This window comes from Gouania willdenowi, chromosome 17 (genome assembly GCF_900634775.1).
Source record: "Gouania willdenowi chromosome 17, fGouWil2.1, whole genome shotgun sequence".
In the NCBI taxonomy this organism is placed as follows: domain Eukaryota; kingdom Metazoa; phylum Chordata; class Actinopteri; order Blenniiformes; family Gobiesocidae; genus Gouania; species Gouania willdenowi.
The window spans coordinates 25,446,050-25,468,139 of NC_041060.1; the positions used below are offsets into that span (position 1 = coordinate 25,446,050).

The 22,090-nt window shown below is 37.3% G+C and overlaps 1 protein-coding gene across 2 annotated transcripts; it reads right to left on the reverse strand.

Annotated features, from left to right (window-relative positions):
• Window positions 1–297: 297 nt before the first annotated feature.
• pask (PAS domain containing serine/threonine kinase) lies at window positions 298–20,547 on the reverse strand. Of its 2 annotated transcripts, XM_028472139.1 has the most exons (21): window positions 20,274–20,547; window positions 19,946–20,188; window positions 17,754–17,983; window positions 17,511–17,681; window positions 15,983–16,117; window positions 15,749–15,883; window positions 15,423–15,615; window positions 13,776–13,957; window positions 13,579–13,684; window positions 13,294–13,477; window positions 10,765–10,967; window positions 10,568–10,682; window positions 9,089–9,666; window positions 8,852–8,994; window positions 7,457–7,624; window positions 7,195–7,320; window positions 6,986–7,120; window positions 2,460–2,659; window positions 1,057–1,190; window positions 815–964; window positions 298–728 (listed from the first exon to the last, which is right to left on the reverse strand). In XM_028472139.1, exons 2-21 carry the CDS (start codon window positions 20,151–20,153, stop codon window positions 556–558), a joined length of 3,669 nt encoding a protein of 1,222 aa, XP_028327940.1. In that variant the 5' UTR covers window positions 20,154–20,188; window positions 20,274–20,547; the 3' UTR covers window positions 298–555. The 2 variants fall into 2 exon arrangements, with proteins under 2 accessions (XP_028327940.1, XP_028327941.1); XM_028472140.1 differs by lacking the exons at window positions 298–728; window positions 815–964; window positions 1,057–1,190 and having other exon boundaries at window positions 2,600–2,712.
• Window positions 20,548–22,090: the final 1,543 nt, after the last annotated feature.

A 22,090-nucleotide genomic window follows, 5' to 3' on the forward strand; every position in this document is an offset into this window, starting at 1 on the left:
TTTATATTCACCTCATACTAAAAGTTAGGTTTTCTAAGCCTGTCGTCTCACTATCTTGTGTAATGGAATGAAGTCATTGTAAAATGAGAAAAAAAAGATTTTTTTTTTTTTTTTTAAATGTATTTATTTATTTATACAATTCATTTCAGCAGAGACAAAGTCCTTACAAAGTACATTGTGCTTGTAGTGCAACATTTATTACAAATAAAAATAAATAGCATATAATCTCTATAAAACTATACTTAAAGTTAAAATTATAGTGACAAGAAAATGACTTAATTACACAACGGTGCTCAAATAAAAACAACATTGTTGAAAAGAAATCACTGATATCAACATCAGCCTTAAGTGTTTAAAGGTAAAATAAATAAATAGTACAGATAAAATTAAAGTTTAAAAAAAAAGTTAATATCATGTTGTTCCTTTGAAGTGGTAGAAATCTATTAGAAGGCACATGGGGGTCACACGGTGGTGACTGGTCTCTCAGAGGTTGTGGTACATGTTCCTTTCATTCTTTTAAAAGCCATATCTGCACCAGACACCTGTAGACATGTTTTAGTCCTCAACCAAGTACTTCTGGAGCTCAGATACCAGAGCAACCCTCGACAACCTCTCCTCCTCATCTTCCTCCTCCTCCTCATCATCAGGGAGAGTCTCATCACCTTCATCTGGGAACAGGTCTTCTCTCACACAGACCTCAGGACTAGGTTCTACCTGCTTTCTTGTGCCTGTAATAAAAGAAAGGAGAGATTTCAGTGAATAAAAATCGTGTGTGTTTTTGGCTAAGCTTCACATGGAGCTAAAATGAACTCACAGTGACTCGGACTAGCAGGACACACTTCGGACCAGCTGTATTCAGCGAGCGAAATGGGCTGACTGACCCAGGACTGCAGCAGCAGCTGGTCTAACGTCATTCTGTGCGTGGGATCAGGGTGCAGCAGCCCATGTAACACCCCACGCAGCTCTGACAGGAAACAGCAGAGGTGTAGGGTGAAGGAGCAACAATAATGGAGAGTACACATTTAAAATAAAGACGAAACCAAATCAAATTCACACCTGGAGACACGTGATATTGGAGACGCAGTTTGGCTTCTAGGATTTCCCCCACGTCACAGAAAGGGTTCTCACCAAACAGCAGAGTGTAGAGCACGACCCCCAGAGACCACATTTCAAGCTCCGGACCCTCATAGCTTCAGAAAAAACAGACAAGCTGATTAGATTCATGTCTGAGACATAATCAGGGTTCATACAGCTTATTAAGAGTAAAACTCAAGCACTTCTCCAGCACTTTCAAAATAAAATGTAAACTTTTTCAAGGAAGACGAAGCTTTAAATAGTCAATATATACATACTGTATTTATGTCAAATAATCCTCTGTTTACATTCATTTTTGTTTTACTGTTGCTCTTTTGCGGAAATGAAAACTTAATTTACATACCAAGGGAATAATCCTCTATGAATGATAAACACAATAACTTTTTCATTGAATCTTTACTTAACACGTCATAAACGTGTACATTCAATGTACTTAACATGCAAACAATGCAAAGTCATAACCAATGCACATTTGGCAAACATTTAAACAACATTTTATTCAATTAAAGTGCAAATAATGCCCATTTATCAAAGATGAATAAAATACATTCTAATGCTTCAATATAACTAAATAGTTCACAGCAAAATAAATTAAATAGGCAAAAGAATAAGTGCAATTATAAATAATTTTTGGTCTAAAAACTAATTTAACCATCTGTTAACACTAAAGATACCATGGTTTTTTAATAATTTTTTTAAACACCGAAACTTTGACAGAGATAATTTGCAAAAAATGAATAAAATGTACTCTGAGATAGACTACCGTTAAGTAGACTACACAATTGCGTCAAAAGAATGTGTGACAAAAAGACACTTACCCTCTTTATTTATTCATTTTCTTTTGTAAGCAGCAGGCATGTGTTTTTTTGTTTCTTGACCTATTTCATTTATATCTTAAAAAATGCAGTGTACTCTCGATAACAGTTGTCCTTTACAATTATTTTTTTGTTAACTATTGCAATAACGTAAAAAAATAACATTTGTTCAATTAACAAATCCCATCCCAGTCTGCACATCCAAGAGAAAACGACAACGCTTGCATTCTTGCTGACCAGTCATCACCAAAGTGTTCATGTTTTAAAAAAAAGAAATAAAATCAAACATGTGTTCATTTTAAAATCAGTTTAGCGAGAATATGAATCCAAATTCTACCTTTACCTATTTTAGTTGACCATTGGGTTAGGTGGACTGTGAGAGCAGGTTTTATGGTTTAAGTGGTCGCTAAGTTTCTAAAAATATATAAAGTACTTCTGATTCTGAAAATATGTTTTTCAATCAAACCAAAACCCAACTGTAATGAAAACAAACCTTTGATCTGTGTCTGAATAAGCTTAGAACACATGAGAGGTAAATGGTCTACTTACGGATGCCCCTGAAGCACCTCAGGAGAGCAGTATTCCAGTGTGCCACAGAAATTGTGAAACAGCTTCCCAGGAGCCGACATGGCAGCAGAGCCAAAGTCTATCAGTCGGATGTGAAAGCTCTTGTCGATGATGATGTTCTCGTCCTTAATGTCCCTGTGAAGGACGCTCTTTGTCCTCAGATAAAAGACGGCTGCTACCAACTGGAAAGGGGAGGAGTCACCAGGTTAGCATGTGTCACATATCAGAGCCTCTCCTGTTATACACATTAAGGGTGGAGGAAAAAAAGGGTGGAGGATTTTTTTAATATCATGTTTTTGAACAAAAATCTTTTTTGAATTGTGCCAACATATACGTAGCATGTAACCTCCCAGTCACTAGGTGTCAGTGAACCACATCAGACTAGGGCTTCCAAGTTTGGTCATATAGTTGACTAATTGGTCGATGCCGTCGTGGTCGACCAAGATTTTCATTGGTCGACCAGCAACGGTATCAGTATCAATAGCGTTAAAAAAAAATGCAATGCACTTATATAGGTGATAAGGATTAAATATCAAATATCCTTTATTTGATGCCTAAACATGATTCTATGTCCAGCAACAACTGTGTGAGTGAGCGCTGGGTACAAAAAAAAAAAAATGTTGCGCTATCACTGACTGCTCTGATTAGAGCAGAAAGGGAATTAATTAAGACAGGCTTGAAGAACAAGCATCCACTATTGCAGGGCTATTCAATTAATTTGGAATTGGGGCCAGTTCATGAATCTTAGGCAAAATGAGGGGCCGGAGAATATGGGTAATCACAGCAACAAATAAAGAAATTACAACAATAACATACTTAAGGAATCAATATATTTAATTTTGTTAATGCAGAACAATTTATGGACATAAATCCCCACATGGACTACTACTGTACTAACTTCCGTCCATCCTGAACATAAATCAAGTTACCTTGACAATCAGTCCAGGTCAGCCATATCACAGATATTTAAGATTGGACTCCAACAAAAATAAAACCAAAGTGCATAGTAAGGTACAAAAAATAATTCTAACATAACAGTGCATGGTATCATAGCAAGGCAATGTATTTCAAATAGCAGTTTAGATGAGCATATCAGTTGTAAACATTTTAATTCATTTAACTGACAAATAACTATTCAAAATACTTCAACAATAATCACCTCATCAATTTTAGCCCTGCTAACATGAAAACAACAAAATCATTAAACAGTCACTTAGTTGACCTTTCTTCACGTCATTTAATTTTTCTTATCTGCCTATATTGAAATTGAATCAGACACCTCAACTTTCAGTTCAGTTGAACAAAACCATATCAAGAAAAAACATTAAGTATGAGGTGAATAACATGTTCTAAATTGCAGGAGTATACGGTTAAAAAAAACAACAACTCATCACTTGTTTGACTAATATGCCTGTTATCTTGCATGTCGTTTACCAGCATTTGCTAACTAATGAGAGAAATGGCATTTTTTTGACTTAGCAAGAGCAGTGAAGTCAGGTGTATATGTTGACAGGGCAATGCACAAGCAGTGTTGCAGATTCTGGTCAGTGAGGGATATGCGGTTGTGTGTTTTAATGGCATTCATGTGTGAGAATGACGACTCACAAGTGTATGTTGAGCCAAACATTGTCAGAAGAAAAAGTGCAAGACCCCTTGAGTGTGGAAATTTTTCTTGGCTGACTACATGGGTCCAGAATTTTTCATAACCTGCCTGCTGCAATGACTGTTGCAAGTCATCTGATGACTGAATGTCAATGAGTTCCAGCTGTAAAAAACTCTCATCCAATGATGGTACTAGCTCCTTTCCTTTCAATGCAAAGTCTGCCTCATCATTCACACAGAATGGGTCTTTAACAAATCTCATCACTTCACTGGAGATGCTGAAATCATCAAACCTGGTGGCAAAGTTGTTTTTCAATGAGTCAATAAAGCCTGACATCACCTCGGTAATTTGCAGGCCAGATTTCCTTAATGTGGGGAAGTGGAGCATCTTCTCAGGACAAAGATCAGCAGAGAAGAGTGAGAGTTTTCTTTGAAAAGCACGAAGTTTCTCCACAAGTTCGAAAACTGTTTTATCTCTGCCCTGCAACTCCATGTTGAGCTGGTTCAAATGATAGAAAACATCACTCAAAAAGCAAACAGTAGCATTAAACTCATTATTTCCCATCAGCGACAGAAACTTGCCAGCTTTTTTCAGTTTTGAAGACTGGAGAAAAACCAGAATCTCCTCTTTTAGTTCACAGAAACGTTTCAGTGCGTTTCCTTTGCTAAGCCATCTAATGTCATTGTGAATTAGCAAATCTTTGTATTCAGCAGACATGTCAGCCAACAGCTTGCGGAAAAGACGGTGCTGTAAACTGGAGGTGCAACGGATAAAGTTTATAATTGCCATGACAGAGTCCATGGTCTCTTTCAACTCACCACTGAGTTTGGCACACAGAAGGCTTTGGTGGATGAGGCAATGTAGCGATCTCATCTGCGGAGCCACGGCTGCCATCCTCGCAGCAAGACCCTGATCCCTGCCGACCATCGAGGGCGCGCCATCCGTCACCAGCATGTTTATGCGCGCCAAATCCAAGTTGTTCTCCTCAAAGAATGCACTAATTTTGGCGAATAAAATTTCACCGGTGGTCTGCCCCTCCAGAGGAATTAGTCCAAGCAGATCCTCATGAAAACATGCTCCATCATAAAATCGCACATAAAGGCACAGCTGTGCGACATCACTGTTGTCGGTCGACTCGTCCACGGCCAAAGACATCACCTCAGCCTTCCTCAGCTTGTCCATAAGCGTCTCGAAAACGTCCGATGCAAGGGACTCGACTCTCCTTATATTTGACGTGTCAGATATTGGAATTTGCCGGATTGAATCAATAACGCTTTTTCGTGTTTTCTCATCTGTTACCACCTCTTCAATGGATGCCAGCATACACTCTTTGACAGTCTCCGAGTCTGTAAACGGCTTTTTCTTTTTCCCCAATATCCATGCCACCCGCAACGATGCAGCTGTTGCTCTCTCTTGATCCGTACAAGCCCGGAACAATATCCGCCGTCTTTGCTCATAACACAATGTAAGACCCGATATCTTCTGCTTCCGAGCGGCAGAGCCAGGTGGAAAAGTAGTGTTAAATTTAGCGTGCGTTGTGTTGAAATGTCTTCTCAAATTATACTCTTTACTCACGGCGAGGCACTCATTGCAGATTAGGCACACAGGATTCGCATCGACAGCAATAAATGCATATTTCTCTGTCCATTCATTGTTGAACTGCCTGTTCTCTGAGTCAACTTTTCTTTTTTTTAAAGTAGAGAGAGACATTTTTCTTGTTAGCCAACCTTCATGCTAAAAAGTCCGGAAGGTCATACCGCGGCGCTGCCAGTGGCGATTTTTAATTGGTCACTTGCGGTCCCCTAAAATACATGTCCGGCTAAAACAGGTAGATTCGGCCTGCTTTTATGCACGATTTATTTTTTAATATAATTAGCCATTGTCATGCACTATATGACTAGATACTGTATGTAATGATTACAGTACACTCTGAGGGCCGGTATAAAATTCCTCAGGGGCCGGACCCGGCCCGGGGGCCGCCATTTGAATAGCCCGGCACTATTGAATCAATCCTTTTTCTGCACAAGAACATGGATTATCCTTATATTTGATAAGTGGATTACATAAATAGATCCACTGCTCTCTGACGCCGCGGTGTGCACTGCGCACCTGTGTTTGACGTACGTTTTGTTTCCCCGTGCGCTGATCTGATGTTGATATTAACAGTTGTTTATTAATAAAAGCAGGCTTACCACTAAAACAAACGTGAATACGTCATTTGTATGAGGAAAAAATAGGTTTAATTGTTGGTTTCAGGTCAGGCTCTGATATAAATACCTAATGTCTGTAGGTTTCACTTTTGCTTTGTCGGGTTCTGGTCAAAGCTTGAATAACGTTCATATCATAAATGGTCTGTGTTTAAAAGTAAATCAGCACCACAAAAACGCCAAAACAAAATATTTGTCTCTCTTTCTTTCTCCTCATCATCCTCTGCACCTGCTCATTCATTCTCCTTTTTTTTTTGTCGACTAATCGCTACGTGTGCCATAGTCTTGGTCGACCAACCATTTCCTTGGTCGACTACAGCCCTACATCAGACCTTGTTTAACTCATCAATGCATTTTAGCTTGGAAGTTGATGGCACTTTATTTTCATAAACACACTGGGCACTTTTATAGATGATTTTTATTTATTTAAAGATGTAACAGAGTCAGAATCTGTTGTAGAAGCAAATGTAAAACTTTTTTTGAAAAATGTAATTTGACAGTTTGATGAACATACCACTTGTTTTTATTAGTTACCATTTACTACTTCTCGGAAGTTTATAAAACATGAAATAAACTGTATTTCATATTATTTTGTACTTGTAAAGGTGAAATTTGTAATTATTGATATCGTTTTGTGACATGCAAATGGTGATTTGTATGGTCAGAATCATGGCAATGCACAGCCCTAATACACGTACCTGTCTGAAGATGTAACTACCCAGCGGCTCGTCCAGCCTTGGGTGCATGTCTATGAATTCAAAGAGGTCCAAGACATCCCCGTGTTTCTCCATCACCATCTGAAAGTAACTGCCGTTCTCAAACACCTCCAGCACCTAAGGCACAGAAATAAGAGGCTCTTTAAAAAAAGTTAGGGGTTAAAAACCTTTTAGTGCCATTAAAGTCATACCTTGACGATGTTATGGTGCTGGACTCGTGTGAGTATGGCTATCTCTTGGCTCACACGCCCCAACATGGGGTCGTCTACCCAGCAGTCGCTCACTATTCTGGCTTTGCTGATAAACTTCACTATTACCTATGGATTTAAAAGCCAAACAAACAAATGTATCATAATCTTGTTTTTCTTTTTTTTTTAAACAATCTTAAAGTTTCCATAATACATATTAAGTTTGAAAAGGTCACAACTTGGTCTTTAAGAAATGTTAGCTTACTTCTTGTCCATCGCAGCGCCGTATTGCCCTCCAGACAAAACCAAACGCACCTTTACCCACAGCTTTGACGGGCTGGTATTCTTCTTCAAATTGTCCGTCACAAGCTCGAGACTGTTCAAAGTCCATAGAGGAGCGCATGGCTTCTCTTTGACTGACATCTCCAATTCTCTAAAACAGTCATGAGCATCAGTTTTGATCACATGAGAAACGATAAACTAGGATTCAACAAGTATTTGAAAAAGAAAATGTTTCTCTTTTTAGATTTTCTTGACAGAAAGGGCCAGTTTACAAGAGGTAAATGATAATAATAATAACATCTCATCTCTCATCTCTGTCATTCTATAAAATAAGTCAATAAATTATCCTTTTTGCACAAATGTAACTTTGATAATGGTTTCGGGAACTGGGGCCAGGGTTGGGGGTCAATTATAATTGTAATCTCATTAATAATAACTAATTACAATTATGGTGTAAATAATTATTAAAACACGTTTCATATCAAGTTTTCCCACAATCTTTACATCCATACAGGTGGTAAGGGATAGGAGAGTTAGGGGCGAGTGGGTTAAAGTTAGGATATAATATATTTTCTTAATAGGGGCGATACAAAGTAACAATACAAAGAGTTTATAACCATCGCTAAATTCCAACTTTTGTGTTTAGTTGGGCTTTTACATTAGATATTATAATCACTGCACTAAAATATAAATGTAAAGATTCTAAAATTACATTTTACACACCAGGTTTGGGGTCAATTACATTTATATATTACAATTAAGTCTTCAATTATCCAAATATTACAATTAAAATTATTATTTTCCCCCCGAAATCTAGTTACAATTACGTTCGCAATTACTAAAGTTCAATTACCATTAATCATAAATACTGAACCTTTCTTAAATAAGCCCATAAAACATAACTTTCCTCTTGTGTTAGCATCTCTTATGATAACGGGTCGGTATTGACTCATGTCTTAAATAAGCTGTGGAAAACAACATTATCCATCCTCCAATTTGTTTTTCATCTCTTGGTTACCTTGTTAGCCTTCTTTAACCATGAAAATATTGGTTTTAATATTTTACTATTTGTGTAGAAACTCAATTATCTGAACTTAATTACATCTGAATTATGATTACAACAACATATTTTGTAATAATAATTAATTGCCAATTAGCGCACACAATCATCACAACTGAATAAAAGTTAGTAAAATTCGAATTGAACTTTAGTAATTGATAACATAATTGTAATTGAATTTTAGGGGAATTTTTTTTAAATAAATGATCTGTAACCATTGAAATGTAATTGAACATGGAACATTGAAAACATAATTGTAATTGAAAAAGGTAATTGATCCCAACCCTAACCGGAGCTATTATTATTATTGTCATTTACCTCTTGTAAACTGGCCCTTGATTGGTTGTGTAGTGAGCTTTCAGTCTGTGTGAGCGCCCACTGCTGACCAGGCCTGCTCACCCACACACAGAACATCAAGCTTCCATCTGAGACTTTGATCCTGCAAACGTCACAGTGCACCTCTAGAAGAAAAAAAAATCATTTTAAAATGTATTTTGGAAAAAGTTTGCATAATTAGTGAGGAAGGAAAACTGTAAATATCTTTATCTAACTGACCAATGATTGTGCCATCGCGGTGGTATCCACTTCCTTTAAATTGTCCCTCCAGAATGGATTCAGAGTCTGAGGACGCACTGTGTTCATTAGTCTTCTGTTTCTTAGGAGTTGAGGTTGCAGGAATGTCCGTCAGCGACTGAACCCCAGCGTTAATCTGTTCACAACACTCGTGACTCTTTTCTTTGCCTATTGCAGAAACAACGCCCCAATGATCCTGCTTCCCAGTGTCCATTTTCACATCCTCGCTCAAGAACTTTCCTTCAGGTGCAGCATTCCTATCCTGCACTGGCTCCGTCTCATCATCAGACTCTATTACACACGGAGATGGTGTCTGCAGAAGCTCCTCTGTATCACAGGATGACATTGAGTGTCGGTTGTTGTAGCCTCCACCGCTGACCATCTCTATACTGCTGTTTAGCTCCAGGTCAGCGAGTGCTCGGGTCACCACGTCGCCATTGCTGTTGATATCCAGAAAGCAGCTGGCAGAGTCAGCCTCAAGAGCTGAATGAAAGTCCTCGACTTGGGCTGGGTCCGAGCCGCCCTGACCAGCAAACTTCTCACAGAAGCCAGAAGACGACCTGTGACACAGCGGAACAATCGTTAACATGCACTTCCATTACAGGCAGTGGAGTATTGGGGGCAGAATGTAAAAACTCAATCGCTTTTTCATAGCTGACATATTTTGAACATTTAGCTCACTTTTAGCTTGTTTTTCTTTCATTTGAGACAAAAAATCATGTAAAACAGCAAATCTATATCATTGTTTAAAATGTGAACATGACAAATAAACCTAAATGTAAATTTTAAATCTAAATTTAAATGTTAAATCGGTCGCCAAGTGTAAAGCTAAATGTCGTGCAAAGTGGGCAGGTCAGCACCTGTCAATCACAAGGCCTCACCCACACCATTAATTGCGGCTCAGTGAACAAAGAGAGGGAAGAGCGAGATATTGCGGGATCGTTTAAAACTGACAAACTGGAAAGAGTGGTACTGACTGGTGTACGGGCTGCATATCAACCGAGGGAATGTGAGGACCACTGCCCTCACACAGTGTAACAGACATAGAACCCTGAGAGTACTGGCATACTGTATGTCAACTCACTTTTACCGTGATAAAGACACCAAGGATGCAGGACACCTTGGAAGGTGGGGTTGTGGAGTGTGGGCGGGGCCTCATCATTGATAGGCACTGACCGGCCCACTTGGTATAATTTCTAAACATTTAACTTTACACTTGGCAACTGATTTAACATTTAGATTTACATTAAGAATTAAATTTAACATTTACATTTAGATGTATTTGTACATTTATTTTTAACAATGATATAAAACATGACTTTGTCTCAAATCAAAGAAAGATGAGCTAAATGTAAGGAAAGAGAGTTAAATGTCCAAAATATGTCAGCTATGAAACAGTGTAAGTTTTTACATTAGGCACCCCATAGTGGAGCTGGTCTCTGATCCAATGACTTCACTCACCTGCTCTCCAGTGAGATGACTTCAAAGCTTGAGTTTTGGAGGATGGATAAATCAGAAAGCTGAACAGTTTTCACAGTGGGATCGTTGGCTCTCATCTTGTCATCAGCATTAATGCCTATAGCAGAATAAAAATAAAACAAAAACAATAAATCACAGATTAGGCAGTCCTCCTTACACCACACCTGAGGTACTCTTACTGGTCTGAGTCCCACTGCCATGTGGCTCTTCCTTCTTGTGGTTTTGCAACTCAGAGTGAGTTGAGCATTGTGTGTGTTCTTCAGGAGGGTCCACCAATGCTAATGTTTTTAGCAGCAACTGTGTATCGTCCACACAGTCCAGCTGACTGCTGCAGGGAACTGCCTGGGCCGCCTCCTTGATCAGCTCTGTAGTATCATTGGCCCTGAGGGGGAACACCAAGTACACAGTAGAAATATGCAGTTGAGTTTTGAGAAATGCCTCTATATTTTTGAAAACTGGAATAATCCAACTGTCATGAAGTGAAAAAGATGAACTGATGATTAACAATCATTTGTCCTGATTTTGGCATTTGTTTCAGAGCAGGCTGGGGTTACTCTTAGATTCTGACAGTTTAAATCATGTATTTTAAGTTGTTTTATAAATTGGTCGTTGGCATGAATGTGCGTTTGTGACTAATTATCCATCTCCTTTGCTAGTTAGCCCTGTGATAGACTGGTGTACTTTACCCACCGTGACCCTGTATAGCAGGGGTGTCAAACTCATTTTAATTCAGGGGTCAAATATGAAGCCGTTTGATCAAAAGTGGGCCATAAATTACAAAATAATTAAGAAACATCCAAGCAATAAGTGACAGATGTCAGTCCCAAAAGGATCTTCACTTTAAATGTCCTAGATTTTGTGACCAGTTTCAGGGAAATATTATGTAATAATAGGAGGAAAATTGTTTGTTTATATATTTATTTCATTCAAGACATTAAAAAACGTCTTTCTCCTTCACATTGAAAAAAGAAAAAAATATGAATGAAAGGGAGCAGAAAGAAGTAAGAATTTTGAGTTTTATTCAACTGTTTAAAGTGTACATATCATGGTTTTAAATCCTTCCTTTTTACATATAAATCATACAGTTATGGTCTATATAAAGCGGAACTGCAATGCTTGGGTCTGAATTCCTCATTATTATAGCTCCACAGGCCCCTTTTCTGATGTGCTTCTGAGAGCAACTCGTTTTGGTGCGGTCTCTTTAAATGCAAATGAGACACTCCATACCCCGCCCCCTCTTCAGGTGACACTCGGTTCAACTCCACCCTGCTCGGCCATTTTTGTAGTTTGATAGAAGAGATACGGCTATGTAGCGGCGCATAAACTTTTTATTCAGAGGTTATTTACAAAATGTCAACAACGGAAGACTTGTCCATCCAGCCTTACATGTTCGAGCCAGAGTCGGACCCGGCGGAGCGAGATGAAAATGAAGATGATGAACCTGCAGAACCCTAACAAGTGAGCTAACCCAAGCACCGAGCTAACGCTAGCGCCAAGCTAACTTCACGAAATGCATATTAATAGTCTTTTCAAAGACAAAAATGGCAAAATGAAATGACTAATGAAAACTTTAGACTTAAATTAAACCACGTAGCCCATATCATCAAGGATCTAAAACGAGCACACAGCGCTAACATATGAAGTCTGAAGACGGTGCAACTGCTAATGCTAACAAAACAATGACAGGGATGTCTTATCACACTTTTTAGCGTTATTTACAGCTTACCGAAATGCTCTGTTCGTCGTCTCCAAAGATAGAAGGAATTGAACCCTCAGTCAGACAAAGTCTTTCGGCAAATCCTTCTTTATACTGGCGAAGCGGTCATCCTTGAAGTGCTTCGCGCACACAAAAATGACCTTACCCACAGATGTGGGTACATTTCTGTGAAAAATAAAACTCAACCAGGCACTTCAAAAAGGTTCTGATGCTGGGAGACGGTGTAATGAAGCGTGTGTGTTACTACATCCAACGACCAAACATTTTGACTTATCCTCTCGTAACTTCGGCATCCTTGAGCTTGGACTACAAAATAAAAGCGAGAAATAAAAATGGCGGATTGCTCGAAGTGTTGGACCTGGAGTTGATGTACTAATTTGGCAGTTCCGCTGCAAATACTGTGATGTAATAGTTCAAAAAACGTAATAGAGAATAGAAAAATCGAAACAGATTGAAAAATATGAGCAAAACAGAATATAAAGATATCTACTGAGCACCTGAAGAGACTAATTTGATTTTTGCTGTACTTCTAAGCACTCTAAAAAAACAACAAAATGCATTTAAGGGCTAAAAAAGTGGATTTAGCATGATATGTCCCCTTTAACATTAAAAATGACTAAAAATATAAGCTAACACTGTAAGCCCCTGTAAGGGAAAACTGTGAGCCCCTGCAAATATTGTTGAGTTTCATTTACACAATGATCCAGATTTGGGCCCCGGGCCATGAGTTTGACACATGTGCTGTACAGGGTTAGCAGGTATGTATGACTAAATGGATGGATGAACTTAACAGATGGAGGCATTGGAGATGACTCACATTCAGCAAAATGCAAATGTTGCACTAGAACAGAACATGAACCTGATGACCTTCAGGCAGAGAGGCTGAAACAGGAAATGCTGCTTGAATCCTGTTTGAAAATAATATTTTTCTCCCAGAATATACTTGTTGCCTCTGAAAAATAGTGAATGATAAAAAAACCCAATGACTTACGCAACCATACGTGTGGAGGCGACTACAGGAGGAGAGAGGGTAGACAGAGCAGTGCCCGGCCTCTCCAGCCTGCTGCTGTTGTTGGTTTCTGTGAAGATCCTGCCTCTCCCTGTAGCAGTTCTTGCCAGCATTGCTTGCTGCACCATGGCCATATCCCCTGCCACCAATGAGGAAGGGTCCACATCTGAGATCAATGGGAACATTAATCAGCCACACACATTTACAGACAACATTTATATTTGTATTGTCATCTTTTTCTTACTCAATTTAACAAAAATGCCAAACCTGATTTTCTTGACATTTTGAATGAGGCTGGACTACCAGCCTGTGAGTCAGGGAAGAGTGGATCAGACATCCACCCATAGAAACCAGGCATCAACACAGTGATACTCTGTAGATGATGAGTTGGCAACAGAAGTGGGGGTTGAGAGTGTTGCACATGGAAAATGACATGAATAACTGGGTGTATAGTGTTGTCTAACCTTTCCCAGCAGTTCATCTTCGCTGTAGCCAAACAGACTCAGGGCCAGGTGACTGTGTATGCTGGAGATGGCTCCATTAGGACTGAGCAGGAGGAGGCTGCCCACTGGAGCAAAGGCCCATACAGTTCCAGAGTACTCCATCTTTGGGCTGGAACAGATGCTGGTGCCGTCTACTTTAATGGCTGGGAAAACATGAATACAGATAAGAGGAAGAGAATACTCATTTTCAGAATGACAATAACATATATAATGTATTTTTCACATAGTAAACAAAACAATTTTTTTCCTTTCAAAGTACATGCTGTGTATTTTTTTTATTTTTTTTTGCAATCAATATGGGTCACATTAGATGACAAGTGAAACAGGTGGTGCTTCCTTGTCAGACAGAGGAACTGAAGATAACAATAGGGCTGCATAATTAATCCAATTTTAATCGTGATCACAATTTCGGTTGCCGCGATTGAATTAACTTGATCGTCTGCAATATTTACATTTAAAAACATGGGCTCTGCACTCTATAATAATAAATTTATTCAGTTAGCTTTTGGTACATTTTAAATTCTTGAGTTAATTTTATTAATTTCTTTTAGTAAATTCTTATTTAAAGCTTCATTTTGCACTGTAAACTGTACCTTTTTTTTTAATTTAAATTTTTGTACCAGAAACCACTTCTACTACCAGTCTTGAGAAACAAATGCATTTCAATAATTTGAAAAGTAGGGATGTAACGATTCACTCAACTCCCGATACCATTCTCCCACAATTTATTTTACAAAATGAGACTGTAGACTAATGACAGAAAAATCTTATTTTTTTTTTGAAAAATAAAAATACTGTACTACTTTGTTTTATCTTTCATTGTCAAAAGAATCCCTTGATAAACTATGTAAAACAATGCAATTTAATTAAAAATAAATCCTGAATGAAATAAAGAAATAGAACAAATGAAGAAGCCAATTCATTTAAATTCTGGCTCAACAGTAAACTATGGAAAACTACATATTAGTTCCTTTCCTTTTTAAAAATGCAACTGAAAATGTATTATGTGCCTTAATTGGACTTTAAAACAAATCCCATGTCAAAGAAATAATATAAATAAACAAACTATGGTTTTCATTCTCTATCGTTTCTCCCTTTCCTCTGTGTGCTGCTCTTATCTTGGATTTCACATGTTCTTTCTTTCTCACTTCTTTCATTTTGTCTTGTAGAAGCCAAAATGCTTCCACACTTCTGATTTAAAACATGGTGGTGCGTCCTGAATTTCAAATTTTAAATACATAGCCCCCTCAGCTATAAAAAAAATAAAAAATTAAAGGACTGATTCAATTTCAGAGTATCGATGTGAACCATGACATTTTTGAATCAACTTTTAACTGCCTCATTATTAATCTTTACCTTATCCCTAATAAAAAAGTAAAAAAAAAAAAAAAAAAAAAAAAAGATGCCCCAAAATTGCCAAATGTTATTAATAATTTTTCTTACAAACAAGAATTGTTAAAATTCCAATCCCTTAGAGGCCCACATCATGCACTGCAAAGTGATAAAACAATTTGCACATCAACAGTGTGACTGGATTAGACACTAGTGCCCACAGAATGAGGTATTATTAATTATGGTTAAATTGGCGCCTATCACATGGTGTCTTACAGTGTTCATTGGGTGAGGCTTCTTGCTTTGAGGAGTTGAGAGGAGCTGGTCTGCCATCTTCCTTTGATGTTTCAAGGTAATCTGAAGCTCCGACTGTGTTTTTTCCACAGTGTACAGCAGCCTGAAGTTTGACACAAAGTGGGACTAACGTACCGTCTCTAGTTTTACCACACACTCTCTGAACCCTCAGCATCTGAAAAAGTGGTCATCAAAAGAAGAAATTGGGCAGAGTGGTGAGCTGGGAAAAGTCTTGGGAGTTAAAAAAAAAACAAAAAACAAATGAAATAAAAGATTTCCACAAGCTGGCATGTGAGTGATTTTCTTACTTTAGGCAATGCATGACTGTGGATGGAGATTTGTAAAGAAGGGATTAGCTCATTAACAGACATGCCAATTAGCTCCTCAGGACTCTGGTACCCAAGGATGTGGGCAAAAGCTGTGTCACAGGTTTGGATGCAGCCCTGGAAAAAAAGAATTATGTCATATGCAACAAGCAGAAAAAGAGGAGAAATAATTTCACAGGAGATGTGACAAAGTTTGCGTGAGAATGTAATACGTACATCTTGTGAAAAAGACAAAAAAGCTGATAATCTTTCCACATTTCCAATAATGAGATGAAGAATCTCTTCAGTTTGTGATGGTCTTTGGGTGATAACAGATACTGGCACGTCACCAGATGGTGTCACTGCATCCAGCTACAAAATAACAACACCCCACTGTTAGACAACATATATAAATATACAGTTAACATTTCAAAGACAATACATAAATACCAGAGGTGAAAGTAACAAATTACAAGTTGTCACATTACTGTTATTTAGTTGCTTTTATGGGTACTTGTATATTTCTAAATCAATAATTCGACCTGTCGTTACCGTAAGTACAATTTAATAGAAGTAATTCATTACATTTCTACATCCAACCGTTACTGAGTAAATTGGTATTGTTTTTTTTAAAATAAGGATGTAAAGATTAATCGTGAGGCAGTTAAAAACCGATTCAAAGGTGTCATGGTTCACATCGATACTCTGAAATTTAATCGCTGTACTTTTTTTTTTTTTTTTTTTTACAGCAAAGGGTGCTATCTATTTAGAATTGCTAGAACTATTTTGAAATTCAGGACGCACTACCATGTTTTAAATCAGAATTGTGGAAGCATTTTGGCTTCCCCAAGACAAAATGAAAGAAGTGAGAAAGAAAGAACATGTGAAATCCAAGATAAGAGCAGCACACAGAGGAAAGGGAGAAATGATAGAGAATGAAATCCATACCTCTTATGCAGTTCTGCATAGTTTACTGTAGAGCCAGAATTTAAATGAATAGACTTCATTTGTAACATTGATTTTTTTTTCATTCAGGATTTATTTTTAATTAAATTACATTGTTTTGCATAGTTTATCAAGGGATTCTTTTGACAATGAAAGCTAAAAGAAAATAGTTCAGTATTTTTTTTTTTGAAGAAAAAAAAAATTAATGTTTTTCAGTCATCATTTGTCTACAGTCACATTTTGTAAAATAAATCATGAGAGAATCTTATCGTGAATCAAATCATATCGAGAGTTGAGTGAATCCTTACATTTCTAGTTTTAAATGATCAATGGACATACTAAATATAAAATGATCAGTCAACAATCCAATGCGTCACATCATCGGCGACCAATCAGATTAAACGTAATGCACCGCACCAAAACAGCATTGAATGCTGGATATTATCTCAGATTTAGAATTCATAAATGTGCTATACTTGAAAAATAATTGTACATTTTGACAAACCTTTTACTTTATACAGATTTCTTTGGAGGAAATAAATTAAGTTCCAATTGTGCAAGATTTGATCTCTTCCTTTTTACCTTTATACATGAGATGTTCACTGTATGCAAGGGATTAAGATTTATTACCAAAAACAAGCATGGGGGGGGTGAAAGTAACTAGTAACTTTTACTTTGAGTACTATTTAATTGAGCTAATTTTTACTTGTACTAATTTTTATGTATGGCTTACTTCTATAATTTCAATTAAGTAACAGTACTTCTACTTAAATACTCTTTACACCTCTGATAAATACAGCAGTATATATGCATTTCATACCACTTTTCCAGAAACAGCTGCAACTGTTCCATCTTTCAGAGGATATTCCTCTCCCAAAGCACCAACTAGGATTTGAACATTTCTCTTTAAAATACAAGACAGGGTTCTCCCGTTCAGCTCTGGGCCTGAGCATTCAAAGAGCTTGCTGGCCTGTTCATTTGCTGACAAAACCTGTAAAAAGAATCACACCCTATGTCAAACAAGACTCAAAGCATTATTTCTGGCATATTGCATCCTCAGTACCTGTCTGGTTCTAGGGTTGACTCTAAGAATGACTTTGTTTGGGTTTAGGGCTGCTGGCTTTCCAGTCAGCTCAAATTCTCCAGACATGAGCTGCTTGAAAAAGTTCTCCTCTGCCTCTGATAGAGTGGGCAGGTGTTGCAGGAAGCTGCTAGAATGTTTGGCTTCAGCAAGAAAGCTAGAAATACGGTTATTTCCTCTTTTCGCAAGAGAGCAAAGATCCAAATGCTGACCTGAAATGCAGAACCAAAACAGGAAAAACCTCAATTTTACAGTCAGTAAACATAGGCTTTAATATGTACACCAAATTAATTGTAGACACGCTTGTTGCTAAGCTTATTGGTAATACTTTAGGTAAATAGTAAAACTAGTGTAACAAGCCATAGAAAAAGCAGAGGCATTCTTTATATTGGGATGACTCAGCACCACCCATGTCACACGTCAAAAGATGAATGTGATCGTATGCGAAAGCCGTTAACTTCCAAATCCTGCCTTTATCTAAAGCACACTAGTCAAACTCAAGGCCCGGGGGTCAATTCTGGCCCTTTAGGGCATCTAATTTGGCTCACAGGAGAAAGTAAAAATGACAGAAAAAAAACAAGAATTAATGTATAATTACTAGTGATAGACCGACTGACTTTTGTGTTTTTTACGTGTATCTGCATCGGCCGATACAGGCAGCTGCGTTCGCCAATCTGCATTATTTACAGAGAGCAGAAATATGTTTCACTTGTTCTTCATCACCTGTTTTTAATATTTGTTAAATATTTTTTACTTGTTGTCATTCTACCTCACCTTTGTTAATTTCAATAAATGTTCCTTTTTTAAAAATTGAGACTCGTACTATTTGTTATCATCATTGTGTGATTTTTATGACGTAAATTGAGGGAGCAAAAGTAGTATCAGCTCAAGAAAATTGTCAGTCCGTATCGGTCATTGGCTAAGGCTGAAAGGAGAAAAAAAAAAAATCGATATCAGCATCTGCCCTAAAAAAAAAAATCCATATTGGTCTACCGCCATAAATTACCAACTAATTCACTTGTAGATATTGCAGCTAGGGCTGGGCGATATGGCCTTTTATAAATACCGCGATATTTTTAGGCCATGTCACGATACACGATATATATCTCGATATTTTGCATTACCCTTGAATTAACACTTTGATGCACAAAATCACACCAGTATGATGATTCTATATGTCTACATTAAAACATTCTTGATCATACTGCATTAATATATGCCAATTTTAAACTTTCATGCAAAAAAGGGGATATCACAACTAAGTCAAAGTTGACATAACTGTATTTATTAAACAGTGAGTGGCTCAAACATAAAATTGTCAACAGAAAGTGCACGTTCTGTGCAAAATTGTCACAGAGACATTTCAAAACAAGCCATTAGTGCAGGATGCAACTCACATGGCATTTCAAAACACAAAATTAAAGTGCACTTTTTGTACATAATGCCACTACAATATTTTAAAACAAATAGTGCCCTTTTGTGCATGTTGTCATTAAGATGACATTTCAAAACAACACTAAATTTAAGTGCACCTTTTGTGCATAATGCCACTAAGATATTTATAAAAAAAAAAAAAAAAAAAAAAAAAAAAAAAAAAAAAGTCCGCGAGTTTAACGGTATGGTCATTTTCAACACCGCACAGACTACAAGCTGCGATATATCGAGTATATTCGATATATCGCCCAGCCCTAATTGCAGCCCCTTAAAACACACATTCAATGAAATTTTCCAATATTTGCCAGTGCTCAGTTTTCCCATGTTTATATCACAGGATGGCAAGTGCAGTCCGCATGTTTACATGTTTCATGAAACGTGAAGTTAGTTAGATATGTTGAAGAGGTAACGCCACAGATTTGTTTGTTTTTTTGTTGTAATTTTTGCTTTAAAATGTGTATTTATAAATTTTAAATTATCCTGAAATTGTTTATTGTGAAACAGGTTGATTTATTGCTTGTGTTCATTGAAAAATACATGACCAGAGGCCCTTGAAAAAAATATTGCATATTAAATCACAAATGCCATACTGAGTAAAAAAATAAAAACTAAATAAAAATTCCCAAATAGATTATTTCCATAATCGTTCATCCCAAATACAAATTGACATCAATATTGACAAAGTGGACCTCGGATTAGACACAACCACATTATTGTGATAGAGCAACAGTGAAACCAACCTGTCAGTAAATCAGGGTAGTAACACCGCTGATACCCCAAAAGGCTCAGTTGATTGTAGAGTGGCCTCCGGGTGCAGGGGTAGGTCTTATTCAGATCTAAATCATCCTCTAATGTATCAGATGAGAGGTCTTGCACCACACAGACAGTCTGGCCTTTCTCGATGACGCCATAGTGCGCCTTATAACGAGCCTCAGACAGGTTCGACATTGTTGTTCCTTGTTTACAAGCTCAGACTGGTCCAGCTAACAAGACAAAGAAGAGAGAAGAAGAATACTGGTACAAAAACACAAACAGTTGCATTGGTTTTAAATGAATGGCAAGTCTCACCTGAGCCAGACTGTTCCCACTGCACAGGAAAGGCAGCTTCCGTTGACACTAGTTGACAAGGTAACCTTCCTAGCATCTGCTTCCTGTGCTGATGCTAACTGCGCTGCTAAATGCTACTACCAGCTTATCACAGCAGCTCCACCTCTGTGTCCGTGTAGCTACACTTTCAGTCAACTCTCAGTGGCTTTAGCTCGACAAACTGAACACTCTCTCATTTAGGGGCAGGTTTTTCTAGCCGTCGTTTACCTTTGTGCTGTATGTCTGAGTTTGGAAACCGCGGGCTTCAGGCGGGAGTAGAAGAAGAAAACTCAGGAACCAATCACAGCTCGCCATACTAAATGTGTTTTTTTTTTTTTTTTTTTTTTCTTTCAAAATAAAAAATAAAAAACTTTATAAATAAAATACAAAAATTGGCCAAAAATTACAAATACAATACATCCGAAAAGTTGAATTGCTGCAAGACCGAGATCTTTTATACAAGTTATAATATAAAAAAGTTTATCAAAGCAAAAATCATTAGTATTTAAATTATATATACAATTAAGACTATTTTGTAATACATTTAAAAAAAAATAAAAAATTCTTTAATGTCTAACATTACTTTTAACTAACTGGAAAATATGGTTTACATTTCAAACCTAGGTAGAAAAAGTGAGTCCGCACACCAGGTATAGCTCCAAAAGACAGGTTTAATCAAAAATATGAAACATTACAGGCTCAAAAACCTGGTGTGTGGACTCACTTTGGCTACTTTTGTTATCATTTTTCCAGTTAAGAACCCAGTCATCCTCTGGGATGTGCATGCCTACGAACTTTTCATTTTTACATTTCAAATCTGCAATTGATCGATAGTTTGGCGAGATCGCCAGATATTTTCAAACTATTACTAACATGGAATAGTTGCATACTCAATCATTCAACCTTAAAACATTGTAATCTCTGCTGTGTTAATGTCAATTCTTTAAAAAAGAGCAAACCTCTGCCAGATATGGGCAGTTGCCAGTATATGGATCAATGATCCCGATCATGGTTTCATGATCATTCACACCTTAAAAGGCTTGTAAGAATGTTCTTCCCTCAGAAATAAGCATACAGTATGTGTTGAAATGTACAGTAATATTCAGATCTAACCTGGATGAAACTCTTGTGGGTTATTGAGGAACCAGAAGAATAATAATGAAGAAATAACATGTCACATGAGAATCATAAGCATTTTTTACTTTAATGTACAAATTAAAGAAACAACACTTCATGTTTAAACAAAGATAAAACCAAAAATATTTTCAATTCACAAAAGTGACTTTTGGAGAAGTTGGGTAAAAAAAAAAAAAAAAAAAAAATCAGCATGTTCCAGGTGCAGTTACTTGTCCATATGGTCTCTTCATTAGCATTTGCATTAGCTACATGGCTTTATAAAATCCACATGGTGCCCCTTGGGAGCATCATCTCCCAAACTTCGACTAATGTTTTAGCCACAACACAGACGGAAATTACGTGAACCAGACCAGATAACAACAGACGGGAAACCTGACTATGACGGAACAAAGGAGGAGCACAGAGTGTGTTTGCATAAGGACACGCATATCTCATTCTGACATAGCTGCTTTGAGGAATTATAATAAAATTCTGTTTATGTATCTATAACAGTCAGCACAGATTTTTCCAAACACGTTTCTGCAAATGATCTTATTTATGAAAACAATTGTGAGCAGATTCTGATTCTCCTCAGAATGAAATGATATATCACATTTTCGGGCCAAACTTCAGCTGGCTGCATTTAAAGTGTTTGTCAAGTCTGTTGAGACCAGGCACAGTTA

What these genes read in the sequence shown, in the direction of transcription:
- pask (XM_028472139.1), bottom strand. Translation starts at nt 20,153, where the DNA reads ATGTCGAACCTGTCTGAGGCTCGTTATAAGGCGCACTATGGCGTCATC. An exon ending in AGCCTCACCCAATGAACACT is followed by an intron (nt 13,958 to 15,422) that starts GTAAGACACCAT and finishes ATGTTTTCCCAG; the next exon opens with CCATTAAAGTAGACGGCACC. An exon ending in GCCTCCACACGTATGGTTGC is followed by an intron (nt 10,968 to 13,293) that starts GTAAGTCATTGG and finishes GTTCCCCCTCAG; the next exon opens with GGCCAATGATACTACAGAGC.